This window comes from Natrix helvetica, assembly GCF_964273705.1.
Source record: "Natrix helvetica genome assembly, chromosome: 5".
Taxonomy (NCBI): domain Eukaryota; kingdom Metazoa; phylum Chordata; class Lepidosauria; order Squamata; family Natricidae; genus Natrix; species Natrix helvetica.
Window position 1 is genome coordinate 3,141,468 of NC_138551.1, and position 13,599 is coordinate 3,155,066.

Below are 13,599 nucleotides of genomic sequence, written 5' to 3' on the forward strand. Positions count from 1 at the left end.
GAAAAATTCCCGGTTCTAGCACTCGCACGCGCCCGACGGTAAGCTGGCTGGCACACATATGCAGGCTGCCACGCGTGCGAAGGTATCAGGCTCCGGAAAAGCCAAACTTACAGGTTTTGGCGCCCATGCGCACATCGGTTTTCGGCACTGCCGCGTGCGTGACGGACATCTGATTGTTGTGCGTGCATGGAAGACAAACAGTTGCATGTGCCAGGCGACATGGCTTGACGTTGCCGCTTTTGGCATGCGTGCCATAGGTTCGCCATCCCGTCACTAGAGTCTGAGCATGCATCCCTGACTCTTTAACTGAGCAGGTTAAGCATTGAGGACTCACTCACAGGTTGACGGGGATCAAAGAATCCCATTCTTTTTGGACCCTGGAAGTGGATTATGGGATCAGTGGGTCTGGGCCTTGGGATCGCGAGGGCATGACCACCTCTCTTTCTGCTTTCTCTCCCCCACCTGGGCTACCCCCCACCCTGGATCAGGTGCGCCCCGGAAAGCCTGAAGACGCGCACCTTCTCCCACGCCAGTGACACCTGGATGTTTGGGGTGACCCTCTGGGAAATGTTCACCTACGGGCAGGAACCTTGGGTTGGCCTTAACGGCAGCCAGGTATGACGGGGAAAGGGTGTGTGTGCGTGTGCGTGTGTAGACAGTCCTCGAGTTATGACCAAAGCAGACCCCAAAATGTCTGTCTCCTAAGCGAGGCAATTGAGTTGAGTTCTCCCCCCCCATTTCATAAATATGAGTCCGTTGCTTAGCGGCTGAATTTTTATTGCCAGAAGTCCTCAACTTATGACCGTAATCGAGCCCAACATTTCTGTTGTTACGCGAGAGTTGTTAAGTGAGTTTTGCCTGATTTTACGAGTTTCCTGGCCACAGTTGTTAAGTGAATCGCCGCAGTTGATAAATTAGTAACCCGGCTGTTAAGTGAATCGGGCTTCCTCATTGACTTTGCTGCTCAGAAGGTCACAAAAGGGGATCACCTGACCCTGGGACTCTGCAACCGTCATAAGTATGAACCAGGTGCCAAGCGTATGAATTTTGATTGACCTTGCCGATGTGGCAATGGTTGTAACTATGAAACATGGTCATAAGACACTTCTTTTGGTGGCCGTTGTAACTTCGGTCACTAAATGAACTGTCGTAAGTCGAGGACTGCCTGTCCTTGATCACGGGGAGACTGCATAAGTTCCTTCTTTTCCCTGCCTTTGTAATTTGGAATGGTCATTAAACGAACGTTCGTAAGTCGAGGACTGTCTGTAACGCTTCCCAGGCTGGATCTGGCAACTTTCCAACCTTGACAACCGACTGGCTCTCCTAAATCTTGCTTTCCCCCCCATAAGATCCTGCACAAGATCGATAAGGAGGGCGAGCAACTCGCCCGACCCGAAGATTGTCCGCAGGATATTTACAACGTCATGTTGCAGTGTTGGGCACACAAACCGGAAGATCGGCCCACCTTCGTGGCTCTGCGGGATTTCCTCCTGGAGGTAAGCAGCAAAGACCTGGTCACCATCACCCACGCTCAGATCGCTTCCCGTCTTGACTACTGCCATGCCCTCCGTGTGGGGCGGCCCTTGAAAGCTATCCAAAACCTTTTGTCATGAGCCTCGAGCCAAGCTTCAAAAGAAATCCAGTTATTTATTAGGAGCAACATGTCCGCAGGTCCCCAAGTGAAGGCAGCTCTGACCTCACACAATTTACGGCCCAACTATGACCACATTTCTCTACCTCCCCCCAGGGTGTGTCATAAATCACAATCCCCAACAAAGCATTTTCACAGGCTGTAGAGATCACGCCCCTCCGCCTGTTTCAGGTAACCTGGGATACAGCCTTGAGAAAAGTCTGCGTGGAATGTGGTTCTGGTTGCGGCCGCTGTCCTGGGGCTGCTCCGTCAGTTTGACCCCCTCTTGACTATGGCAACTCGAGAGCAGGCCAGGAATGCTTTGCTAGTTGACACCTTTCATGGGTTCAAAATGCAGCAGCCTGCGTACTCGACTTACGACCACAACGGAGCCCAAAGTTTCTGTTGCTGAATGAGACATTTAAGTGCGTTTTGCCCCCATTTTACGACTTTTTTCTGCCACAGTTGTTAAGTGAATCCCTGGAGGTTTTAAAGAAGAGATTGTCTGAAATGGTATAGAGTCTGCTGCTTTAGCAGAGGGCTGGACTAGAAGACCTCTAAGGTCCCTTCCGGCTCTGCTGATTCTGACTAGTTGTTAAGCAGGTAACACGGTCGTTAAGCGAATCTGGCTTCCCCACCGACTTTGCTTGTCAGAAGGTCGCAAAAGGGGACTCATGTGATATCCACCTCCCCCGGACACCGCCACTGTCATAAATACGAGTCATTTGTCAAGAGTCTGACCGTAGGGACGTTGGCGACGGTTATAAGTGTGGAGAAAACGGTGAAAAAGTGACCTTTTTCAGTGCCTTTGTTAGGCTGACTGGTCGTCGAAAGGTCGCTAAACGAACCTGTTGTAAATCGAAGAATACCCGTAGTTTGGTTCAGAGATGACACCTGTCAATCTTCACTCTCTCTCCCAGGCTCAGCCCACAGATATGCGGGCTCTGCAGGATTTCGAAGAACCAGACAAACTTTTGATCCAGATGAACGATATAATTACAGTCATCGAAGGAAGGTATTCCTTATCATTTTATCTTTAATCCCGACTTCATTATTTGCACACACAGCTCAACGTACCAGACACACCTTACGCTGCTTCCTCTTTCTCTTTCCCCATAACAACAGCCCTGCGAGGTTGGATGGGCTGAGAAAGGTAAACTGGCCTAAACTCTCCCAGTGTTCTGACCGAGGCTTCCCGAGATCACGAAGCCGACTCCTCGTCCCGATAAAACCTCCTTTATTTAGCTTTAAAGGGAATTCCTCTCCAGCAAAGTCCCGGCCGACAGTCTTTCAAGAGATTTCACAACCACAGACCTTGATCAGGCTTGGAGAGCTGCCAAGCCGATATCTTCCAAACGCCATGCTGTAGCAGCAATTCCTTATATTTATTTATTTATTTATTTATTTATTTATTTATTTATATTTGATGCTTCTAGACCGCCCCCTCTCCCAAAAGGGACTCGGGGCGGTGTACAGTCCATACAGAATATAACAAAATACAATAAAAAAGTTAAATATGTACAGTTGGCATGGAGGAGGTTAAAATGCAATTAAAAGAACTGTACAAAGCTAATATAAATATAAGTTTTTAAACCCCTAAAATAGACACAATAAATTAAAAAACCCCTAAAATAACCAGTTGATAATACATTTGCCAGGAGGGACAGTTGTCAGGAACGGATCTTCACCCCTCATTTAGATCTCCTGCAAACTCCACTCCCCTTTCGCTCCTCTTTTATTCCCTATGGGAGGGGCCATTCACCGTCCACCTGTGGCCTTACTCCTGAGTCGACCGACCCCTGTTCCTTAGCTGTTCCCTTTGTCTGGCAACTCTGCGCATGCGCACACTGGGAACAGGTTCCAGCTGTTCTTCTGCCCCACTGATATCCAACTCTGAAGGCAGCTGATAACTGTCAGACGGCCCTGGCCCCCTCTCTGCCTCCGACACAGAGCCCTCGTCCGAGCCTTCCCCAGACTCCAGGACTGTCCCATCTTCCTCCCCAACCTCCTCACTGTCCCAATCTGCTGCCAGTTCCGATGGCCGATGGCGGGCCACAACACCCAGCCCCTTTCATGCCTAAAGCGGGACTAGAACTCACCATCTCCTAGCGATTGGTCCATCGTGAGCAAGTCAGCTTTCATGCCGGAAAGATGGAACTACAACTTAATTTTTTTTTCCTGGGTGATTGGCCAAAGTTCACCCAGTCGGCTTTTATACCTAACATGGGACTAGAACTCCCAGCCTCCTGGTGATTGGCCGAAAGTCACCCAGCAGCTGGCTTTCATAGCAGAGGTGGTACTACAAAGGTGTCACCCAATTGTCGTCCTCCCCTTCCACTCCTCCTCTTCCTCCCAGCAAATCCCACTCCCTTTTAGCACTGATGATGTTACATAGGTGGGTCATGAAACGTCTGCAAAAAAAACCACCCAGTTCAGGGAGCACCAAGGACCCCACGGTCCTACTCCCACTCCCCATCTCCCCCTCCTTCACTGCATAAACCCCACTCCCTTCTAACACTGATGATGTTACCTAGTTGGGTCATGAAACGTCTGCAAAAAAACCACCAAGCTCAGAGAGCACCAAGGACCCCACAGTCCTCCTCTTCCTCCTCTCTTTCTTTCAATCCTTTCCTTTTCCTTCTCCTCTTCCTTCTCCTTGTAATCTCCTCCTCCTTATTCTTCCTCCTCCTCCCTTCATTCACTACCACCATTCTTTCTCCTCTTCCTCTCCCCTCCTCTATCCCTTCCCAGTGCCCTAGTTTTACAGACAGCCTGGTTGGGTGAGGGGCTCCAACTCATATAAGAAGGGGCTGGGGGCGAAGGACCTGTTGTACTAATTGAATGGTTTCCAAAAGTATGAGAGTTCTACTCCCACATTTCCTGAGTGCCCAGGTGGGCCAGGATGGTAGTCCTCTCTACCTATGACCGCAATCGAGCCCAAAATTTATGTTGCTAAGTGAGAACCTTGTTTAAGTGAGCTTTGCCCCGTTTTATGAACTTTCTTGCCCCCGTTGTTAAATGAGTCACTGCAATTGTTAAGTCAGTAACAAGGTTGTTCAGTGAATCCGGCTTCCCTGTTGATTCGGCTTGTCGGAAGGTCGCAAAAGGGGATCGCGTGACCCCGGGACACGGCAACCGTCATAAGTATGAGTCAATTGCCAAGCATCTGAATTTCAATTGCGTGACTATGTGGGAATACTGCAACGGTCGTAAATGTGAAAAACAGTTCTAATAACCTTTTTTCAGGACTTCTAACCTCGAATGGTCACTAAACAAGTTGTTGTAAGACGAGGACTTGCCTGTACATTCAAAGCGTAATAATTCTTGCCTTCAAATAACATTTTCCCTGTATCCAGTGGCCTTCCTTTCCTAAGGGTTCATAAGACAACAGAAAGGGAGTTTAAAACTAATTTTAATTGTTAACTTTAGGAAAACTCAGATCTTTTTTTTTATTACGGCTAGATGGCAGATTAATAGAGTTGGAAGGGACCTTGTAGGTCATCTAGTCCAACCCCCTGCCTAAGCAGGAGACCATACACCATTTCTGACAGGTGGCAGCCTCTTCTTGAAAGCCTGGGAATGAAGCTCCCACAACTTCTGAAGGCAACTTCTGTTCCATTGAATTTGGAATAACACAGTTGGAAGGGACCTTGGAGGTCATGTAGTCCGACCCCTCGCCCAAGTAGGAGGCCTTACACTGATGGCAATCCAGTCTCTTCTTGAAAGCTTCCAGAGATGAAGCTCCCACAACTTCCGAAGGCAACTTCTGTTCCATTGAATATGGAATAACAGAATTGGAAGGGACCTTGGAGGTCATCTAGTCTGACCCCCTGCCTAAGCAGGAGACCTTACACCATTTCTGATAGGTGGCCGTTCAGTCTCTTCTTCAAAGCTTCCAGGGATAAAGCTCCCACAACTTCTGAAGGCAACTTCTGTTCCATGGGTTGATTGTTCCCCCTGTCAGAAATTTCCTCCTTATTTCCAGGTTGAATCTCTCCTTGTTCAGTTTCCATCCATTATTCCTTCTCTGGCCTTCGGGTGCTTTGGAAAATAGCTTGACCCCTCCTCTCTGGGGCAGCCCCTCAAATATTGGAAGATGCTCTCCTGTCTCCCCTGGTCCTTCTCTTCACTAGGCTAGCCATGTCTCTCTTTTTTCTTTTTCATTATTTTTTCCTTCCTTCCTTCCATCCTCCCTTCCTCCCTTCCATCCCCCCTTCCTCTTTCTTTTTTTCTTTCTTTCTTTCTTTCTTTCTTTCTTTCTTTCTGTTTCTTTTCTTCCTTTTATTTCACTTTCTTGTGCTTTGGAGAACAGCTTGACCCCCTCCTCCCTGTGGCAGCCCCTTAAATATTGGAAGATGCTCTCCTGTCTCCCCTGGTCCTTCTCTTCCCTAGACCAGCCATGCCCAGTTCATCGTATGTTTTAGCCTGCAGTCCCCTAATCATCCCGGTTGCTCTTCTCTGCACTTTTTCTAGAATCTCTACATCTTTTTCTTAGTATCACGAGCCAGATTTAATTCCTCAGTGGGTTGTGTGAACGCCTCCAGTGAATTTGATGAGCCCAGCCTGAGCGTGTTCTGGGATCTGAGCCAGTCTTCGGAAGATGACACAAACTTTACGGGAAGAAAGTTTTGGTCACCACATTACAAAAAAGATGTTGAGATTTCTATTTTAATGAAAAGAAGGACTAGGGGAGACATGATAGCAGTCTTCCAATATCTCAGGGGTTGCCCCAAAGAAGAGGGAGTCAAACTATTCTCCAAGGCACCTGAGGGTAGGAAAATGGATGGAAATTAATCAAGGAGAGAAGCAACTTAGAACTGAGGAGGAATTTCCTGACAGTGAAAACAATTAATCAGTGGAACAGAAGTTGCCTCCAGAAGTTGTGAATGCCCCAACACTGGAAGTCTTTAAGAAGATGTTGGATAGCCATCTGTCTGAAATGGTATAGGGTTTCTTGCCTAGGCAGGGGGTTGGACTAGAAGACCTCCAAGGTCCCTTCCAACTCTGTTATTCTATATGAAGAACGGTTGCTGGAATTGGGCAGGGCTAGTCTAGTGAAGAGAAGGACCGGGGTAACATGAGAACAGTCTTCCAATATTTGAGGGGTTGCCACAAAGAAGAGAGAGTCAATATATTTTCCAAAGCGCCGGAAGGCAGGACAAGAAGCAATGGATGGAAAGTAATCAAGGAGAGAAGCAATCTGGAACTAAGGAGAAATTTCCTGACAGTGAAAACAACCAGTGGAACTGTTTGCCACCAGAAGTTGTGGGTGTTTCATCACTGGAGGTTTTTAAGTACAGACTGGACAGCCACTCGTCTGGAACGTCCTAGGATTTCCTGCTTGAGCAGGGGGTTGGACTAGAAGACCTCCAAGGTCCCCTCCAGCTCTTTTTTGATTCTGATTCTGAAAGTGGAAGCTGAGCCCTCAGCCACGTCCTTCATGCCGTCCTCCGTGCAGAAGCAGAGGTGTGGATTTGACGTCACTGTGACTCACCCCCTTAACTCTGGAGAGGTGCCAGCTGTTGACTTTGGCACACAGTGAAAGTCTCTCCATGCTTCCTGGGTGGAGTGTATCAGATGAGTTCAGCAGCCTCAATTAGCCAGAACTTTGAATCTTGGAAACGTAGGATTGGAAGGGACCGTAGAGGTCTTCTAGTCCACCCTCAATGCCTTGTGCAGATGTCTTCAAACCGTTTGGGGCATGTTTGTCTTGTCTTTTCTTGAAGAACTCCCCCAAGTGCAGGTGGCCTGCAAATTATCACAATCGAGCCCAAAATGTATGTTGCTAAGTGAAAGATTTATTAAGTGGGTTTTGCCCCATTTTACAACTTTCCTTGCCACCGTTGCTAAGTGAATCGTTGCCTTTCTTAAGTTAGTCATTTAAATTAGAGAAAGGAACTGGCTTCCCAGTTGGCTCCCGTGACTAAGGCAGGACTAGAACTCACCGTCTCTTGGTGATTGACCCAAAGACACCCAGCCAGTTTTCATGCCTAAGACTGGACTAGAACTCGCCGTCTCCTGGTGATTGCGATGCTGGCTGAAATCCCCATGTCTTAAAGTGGCCAAGTTTGAGAAACACTGATTTAGTGAGTTATGACAACTTTCCTTATGTCTTCATTGTGGCCGACCTCAATATCTGGATCTCTTGGGACCCTCCTGTCCACCCCCACCCCTCATGGGTGTGATTATAACTTCTGCTCAGCTCCACACTGCAGGGAGAGCGTGAAGCTGGGGAGAATCGGGTATGTCTCATTTAATGAAAAGAAGGACCAGGGGTGACATGATAACAACCTTCCAATTTTTGAGGGGCTGCCCAAAATAAGAGGGAGTCAAGCTGTTCTCCAAAGGACCTGAGTGTAGAACGAGAAGCAATGGATGGAAACTAATCAAGGAGGAGAAGCAACCTGGAACTAAGGAGAAATTTCCTGACAGTTATGACAATTAACCAGTGGAACTACTTCCCACCAGAAGTTGTGAATGTTCCAACACTGGAGACTTTTAAGAAGAGATTGGACAGCCATTTATCGGAAACGCGATAGGGGGTTGGACTAGAAGACCTCCAAGGTCCCTTCCAACTCTGTCATTCCGAACGGTTGCAAAAAATTGAAAGAGAGAGGCTGAAGCAGACCGAACCTTGGGAGTTTTTTGTGAAAGAGGGGGGGGGGAAAGGACCCTAGCTGGCTGCCCCCTCCCTCCCTCCCTGCCTTCCGGCACAAGCCAGCTGTTAGTCACCTCCTGGGCCAGATTGTGTGTCTTGAGGGCTTGGCGGCTTCCAGCTCAGCTATGGGTGTTACGTCCTTAATTGCAGGGAGGCGGTTTGCAACCGGAGCCAGCAAAGGGCTGGGTGGAGTTGGATGCCAATCTTGACGGTGTCCGCCCGCCCCCGCCCAGATTACATCACGGCATGCCTTGCCGTGCCCGGAGTGATGCACTGCACAGAAACAGCCGGGTTTTCCCAGCAGAGAGAGATAGAGAGAGAGAGAGAGAGAGAGAGAGAGAGAGAGAGAGGGAGAGAGAGAGGCAGACAGGTTGAAATGGCAGGCTGAGAACAAGCCGGCTTATAATCCTGGATCCTCGGAAGCCTGGATTCGCGGGGATGAATTTCCCAGGACAGGTGACCCTGCTGGGGACAGGTGGGGGTTTGGGGTGGTGGGATGGCAGGATGAAAGAAGAGAAGAGGACACTTCTCTGCTGAGAAGCGGGTTGGACTAGAGGACCTCCGAGGGTCCCTTCCAATTCTATTCCTCTGCTGCTATTCCCTTTGCTGTTTTTGATTGATTGATTTATTTTGGTTTGTCAAGCATGCATGAGAAAAGAAGTAGGAATATAACAACATATAACTTATAAGCAGGTATACGTATATACGTAAGAAATGAGTACGTGGAATGGAAAATTAGAAATTGGACAAAAAGAATAGCCATAGCGGAAAGTGTAATTGTGATTTTAATGTTTAAAAATCCTGAATAAAAAGGATTTGTTTTTTTTTAAAAAAAGAAATGAGTACGAATAAATGGGGACCGTAGGACAGGGACGGAAGGCACGTTGATGCGCTTATGCAGGCCCCCTTTACGGACCTCTTAAGGGATGAGGTCCACATTAGGCAGTTCAAGGTTGAAGTTTTGGGGGTTTGAGGATGTAACAACGGAGTCGGGTAGAGCATTCCAGGCGTTGACCACTCTGTGGCTGAAGCCGCATTTTCTGCAATTGAGTTTGGAGCGGTTTACCTTGAGTTTGTATCGATTGTTTGCCCCGGTATTATTGTGGTTGAAACTGAAGGAGTCGCTGACAGGTAGGACGTTATAGCAGACAATTCTGTGTCCTAAGCTTAGGTCAGGTCGGCGTAGTTCTAGTTTGTCCAGGGCCAAAATTTCAAGCCTGGTGGCTTAAGGGATTCTATTGTGAGCAGAGGAGCGGAGGACTCTTCTCGCGAAATACCTCTGGACTCGCTCGATTGCGTTAATGTCCAACGTACAGTGCGGATTCCAGGCAGACGAGCTGTATTCGAGGATTGGTCTGGTGAAGGTTTTGTAATGCCCTGGTTAGCAGTATAATGTAACCGGAGAAGAAGCTTCGCGAAAATTACATTAACAACCCGGACTGGATGGTCTACCAGCTGAACTTTATAAAGAACTGCACGAAACTTTGAGCCAACCAATGTTGGAAGGATTTAATGAACTTTTGTTAGAGGCAAAGGTAGGGAATGGATGGAAGCATATATTACTCTCATACCGAAAGGAGCTCCAGTTTTACAACAAATAAAAAAAAATATGACAGGCCAATATCCTTGTTAAATGCGGGTTATAAAATATGTGCGTCAATAATTGCAGAAAGGCTAAAACGATTTTTAAATCAATTCATACATGCAAATCAAAATATTACGGGGGTTTTTTTTACACCTAGGAGACAAATTAAAGACAACACGAGAATAATCTTGAATACCTTGGAGGACTACGAAGCACATCCAGAGAAGCAAATGGCGTTGATTTTCTTAGACGCGCAGAAGGCGTTTGACAATGTGAATTGGCAATTTGTGTTAGCACAGTTAACGAAAGATGGACTTTGGGGCAAAATTACGTTAACAACTCTTAATGCAATTTTCCCCCTTTCTGGATTGGCACAAGGGTTGTTGGCATGGCTGATACCCCCAAAAGGATTGAGTTCAAACACAAGAGACCCCCGAACCTGGGTTTGTTCATTTATTTATTTATTTAAGGAATTTATATGGAGTTATTTGTAAATGCTTTGACAACTAAGGCTGGGTAAAGTTAACCTGTTGTCTGAATGCGTTCCCTGGGGGATCGGTCTGACCTGAACACGCGTGTTGTATGAACTCTGCCGGTGGGTCATTGGGGGGGTGGGGTGACGGGGAGGGAGGGGGAAGAAAAACCAGAATCGGGTTTAATATTTTTTAATGTTTGAGGAAATCTTTTATTGGGTGCATTTCTGAATTCGGCACAATATATAAGTTATCCTCGACTTACAATCCCGATGGAGCCGAACATTTTGGTTGTTAAGTGAGACATTTCTTAGTTTTTTTTCCCGTTTTACGACCTTTGCACAGTTGTTAAGTGAATCAGTGCCTTTGTTCGGTTAGGAACATTGGCCGTTAAATGAACCTGGCTTCCCCATTAGTTTTGATTGAGAGAGTGACAATGCGACTGTCATAAATAGGAACGTGTTGCCAAGCAACTGGATTTGGATTACGGGGCATGTTGCAAAAATCGTAACTATGAAAAATGGTCATGACTCACCTTTTTTCACTGCCGTTGTAACTTTAAACGGTCACTAAATGAACTGTTGTAAGTCGAGGACTACCTGTCAACCTCGCCCAATACATTCCTGGAAATTTCTGTAAGCAAATTCTAGCCAAAACTATCTCTGATTGTTTTAAACCTTCTTTCCCCCCCAAGTTAACGCTCGCCGGACACTAAACTACTGTTAGACCACAGATAGTCCATATAGGTAGTCCTCAGATTACGACCATTCGTTTAGGGACCGTTCAAAGTTATAACAGCGCTGAAAAAAGCGACTTAGGACTGTTTTCCCACACGTACAACCACTGCAGCATCCCCGTGGTTATTACGGGATCAAAATTCAGACGCTTGGCAACTGACTCGTCTTTATGACGGTCTCACTGTCCGGGAGCGGGGGGGGGTCACATGATCCCCTTTTATGAGCTTCTGGCAAGCAAAGTCAATTCATTTAACAACCATACGGGTAACAACCACTGCAGTGATTCACTTAACAGTGGCTAGAAAAGGTCGTAAAAGGGGGCGAAATTCACTCCACTGTCTCGCTTAACAACATAAATGTTCAATTGGGTTGTCTGTCTTATCTATCTACCTACCTACCTACCTACCTACCTACCTACCTATCTATCTATCTATCTATCTATTATGTATCAATCTAGCTACCTACCTATTTGCCTATTTCTACCTTTTCTTTCTCCTCTCCCTTTCCTTCTCTCCTTCCTTCTTTCTTCCTTTCTCCCTTCTCTCTTTCTCCCCTCCCTTCTTTCTTTCTTCCTTTCTTCCTTTTCTTCCCTTCTCTCTCTTTCTCCTCTCCCTTCCCTTTCTTTCTTTCTTTCTTTCTTTCTTTCTTTCTTTCTTTCTTTCTTTCTTTCTTTCTTTCTTTCTGCCTTCCATTCCCTCTCTTTCTCTCTCTCTCTCTTCCTTTCTTTCTCCTCTCCCTTTCCTTCTCTCATTCCTTCTTTCTTTCTTCCTCCTCTCTTTCTCCCCTCCCTCCCTTCTTTCTTTCTTTCTTTCTTTCTTTCTTTCTTTCTTTCTTTCTTTCTTCCTTTTCTTCGCTTCTCTCTCTCTCTCTCCTCTCCCTTCCCTTTCTTTCTTTCTCCCTTCCCTCTCTCTTTCTCTCTCTTTCTTTCTTTTTCTTTCTCCTCTCCCTTTCCTTCTTTCTTTCTTTGTCCCTTCCCCTTTCTTTCTTTCTTTCTTTCTTTCTTTCTTTCTTTCTTTCTTTCTTTCCTTTCTCTTTATTTCTTTTACCCTCTCTCTCTTTCTTTCTGCTCTCTTTCTTTCTTTCTCTTTTTCTCTTTCTCCTCTCCCTTCCCTTTCTTTCTTTCCTTCCCTCCTCCTTTCTTTCTTTCATGGATTTCACATTCATTCATTCATTACGAAATTTATTGCCTGACCCTCTCGCCTCGCTTTTCCTTTTATGGAAACGCTCGCGGCATTCAAGTTCTGACCCAGTTGCAAAACGTAGCTTTTTGGGGGCGGTAGTGTTGTGTAGTGGTCGGCTGTTGATGCGGGAATGCAGACACCTGGATTCAAGTCTTCCCTCAGCCAAGCATCCTGCGGGGCCTCTCTGCCTCTCAGCTTGGCCTACCTTGCAGGGTTGTTTTTGTAGCGGAATATGTGTATTGCTGGGAAAAGGGACTGGATGCAAAAAATTTTAAGGGGACGTGAGCAAACTTCCTTCATTGATTCTCCAAAACCCCATTTGGGCTTAATCCGAGATGGAGTTGCAGCTAACCATCATCCTTTTAAGATGGTTTGAGGGGCAGATTTGCTGAAACTTTAGGAAAAAACACTAATTAGCAGCTCCCCAAAAAGCCAACACAGTTCTAGGCTGCATCAACAGAGAGATAGAATCAAGATCACATGAAGGGTTAATACCACTTTATAAGGCCTTGGTAAGGCCACACTTGGAATACCGCATTCAGTTCTGGTCACCATGATGTAAAAAAAGATGTGGAGACTCTAGAAAGAGTGCAGAGAAGAGCAACAAAGAGGATTAGGAGACTGGAGACTAAAACATATGAAGAACGGTTGCAGGAACTGGGTACGTCTAGTTTAATGAAAAGAAGGACTAGGGGAGACATGATAGCAGTGTTCCAATATCTCAGGGGTTGCCACAAAGAAGAGGGAGTCAAACTATTCTCCAAGGCACCTGAGGGCAGAACAAGAAGCAATGGGTGGAAACTAATCAAGGAGAGAATCAACTTAGAACTGAGGAGAAACTTCCTGACAGTGAGAATAATCAACCAGTGGAACAGAAATTGCCTCCAGAAGTTTCCCCAACACTGGAAGTCTTTAAGAAGATGTTGGATAGCCATCTGTCTGAAACGGTATAGGGTTTCCTGCCTAGGCAGGGGGTTGGACTAGAAGACCTCCAAGGTCCCTTCCAACTCTGCTATTGTATTGTATTGTATTGTATTGTATTGATTATTATTTTTTTTCGAGAAAGATGCAAAAGACAGTTTTAATTTTTAAGATAGGATTTTCAATCCTACCTCTGCTTCCCAACACAAGTGGAATTGGATCATGGACATCGTCCTCAACTTACAATCCCAGTCGAGCCCAGAATTCCCGTTGCTAACCGAGGCAGTTCTTAAGTGAGCTTTGCTTCATTTTACGACCTTCCTTGCTACAGCTGATCGGCGAATCGCTGCAGTTGATAAGTGAGTACCCGGTTGTTAAGCAAATCCGGCTTCCCCATTGAATTTGCTTGTCAGA

The 13,599-nt window shown here is 46.4% G+C and overlaps 1 protein-coding gene across 4 annotated transcripts in view; it reads left to right on the forward strand.

The window, feature by feature from the left end:
- The window catches only part of TNK2 (tyrosine kinase non receptor 2), a 79,561-nt gene that overhangs the window by 47,412 nt on the left and 18,550 nt on the right, over positions 1-13,599 (forward strand). For 3 of the 4 annotated variants that reach the window (XM_081956076.1, XM_081956077.1, XM_081956075.1), the window contains exons 7-9: positions 489-615; positions 1,350-1,496; positions 2,551-2,645. In XM_081956076.1, coding sequence (XP_081812202.1) covers positions 489-615; positions 1,350-1,496; positions 2,551-2,645 — 369 coding nt within the window. Of the gene's footprint in view, positions 1-488; positions 616-1,349; positions 1,497-2,550; positions 2,646-2,755; positions 2,784-13,599 lie in introns of all 4 variants that reach the window. The other variant, XM_081956078.1, reaches the window with a different exon arrangement.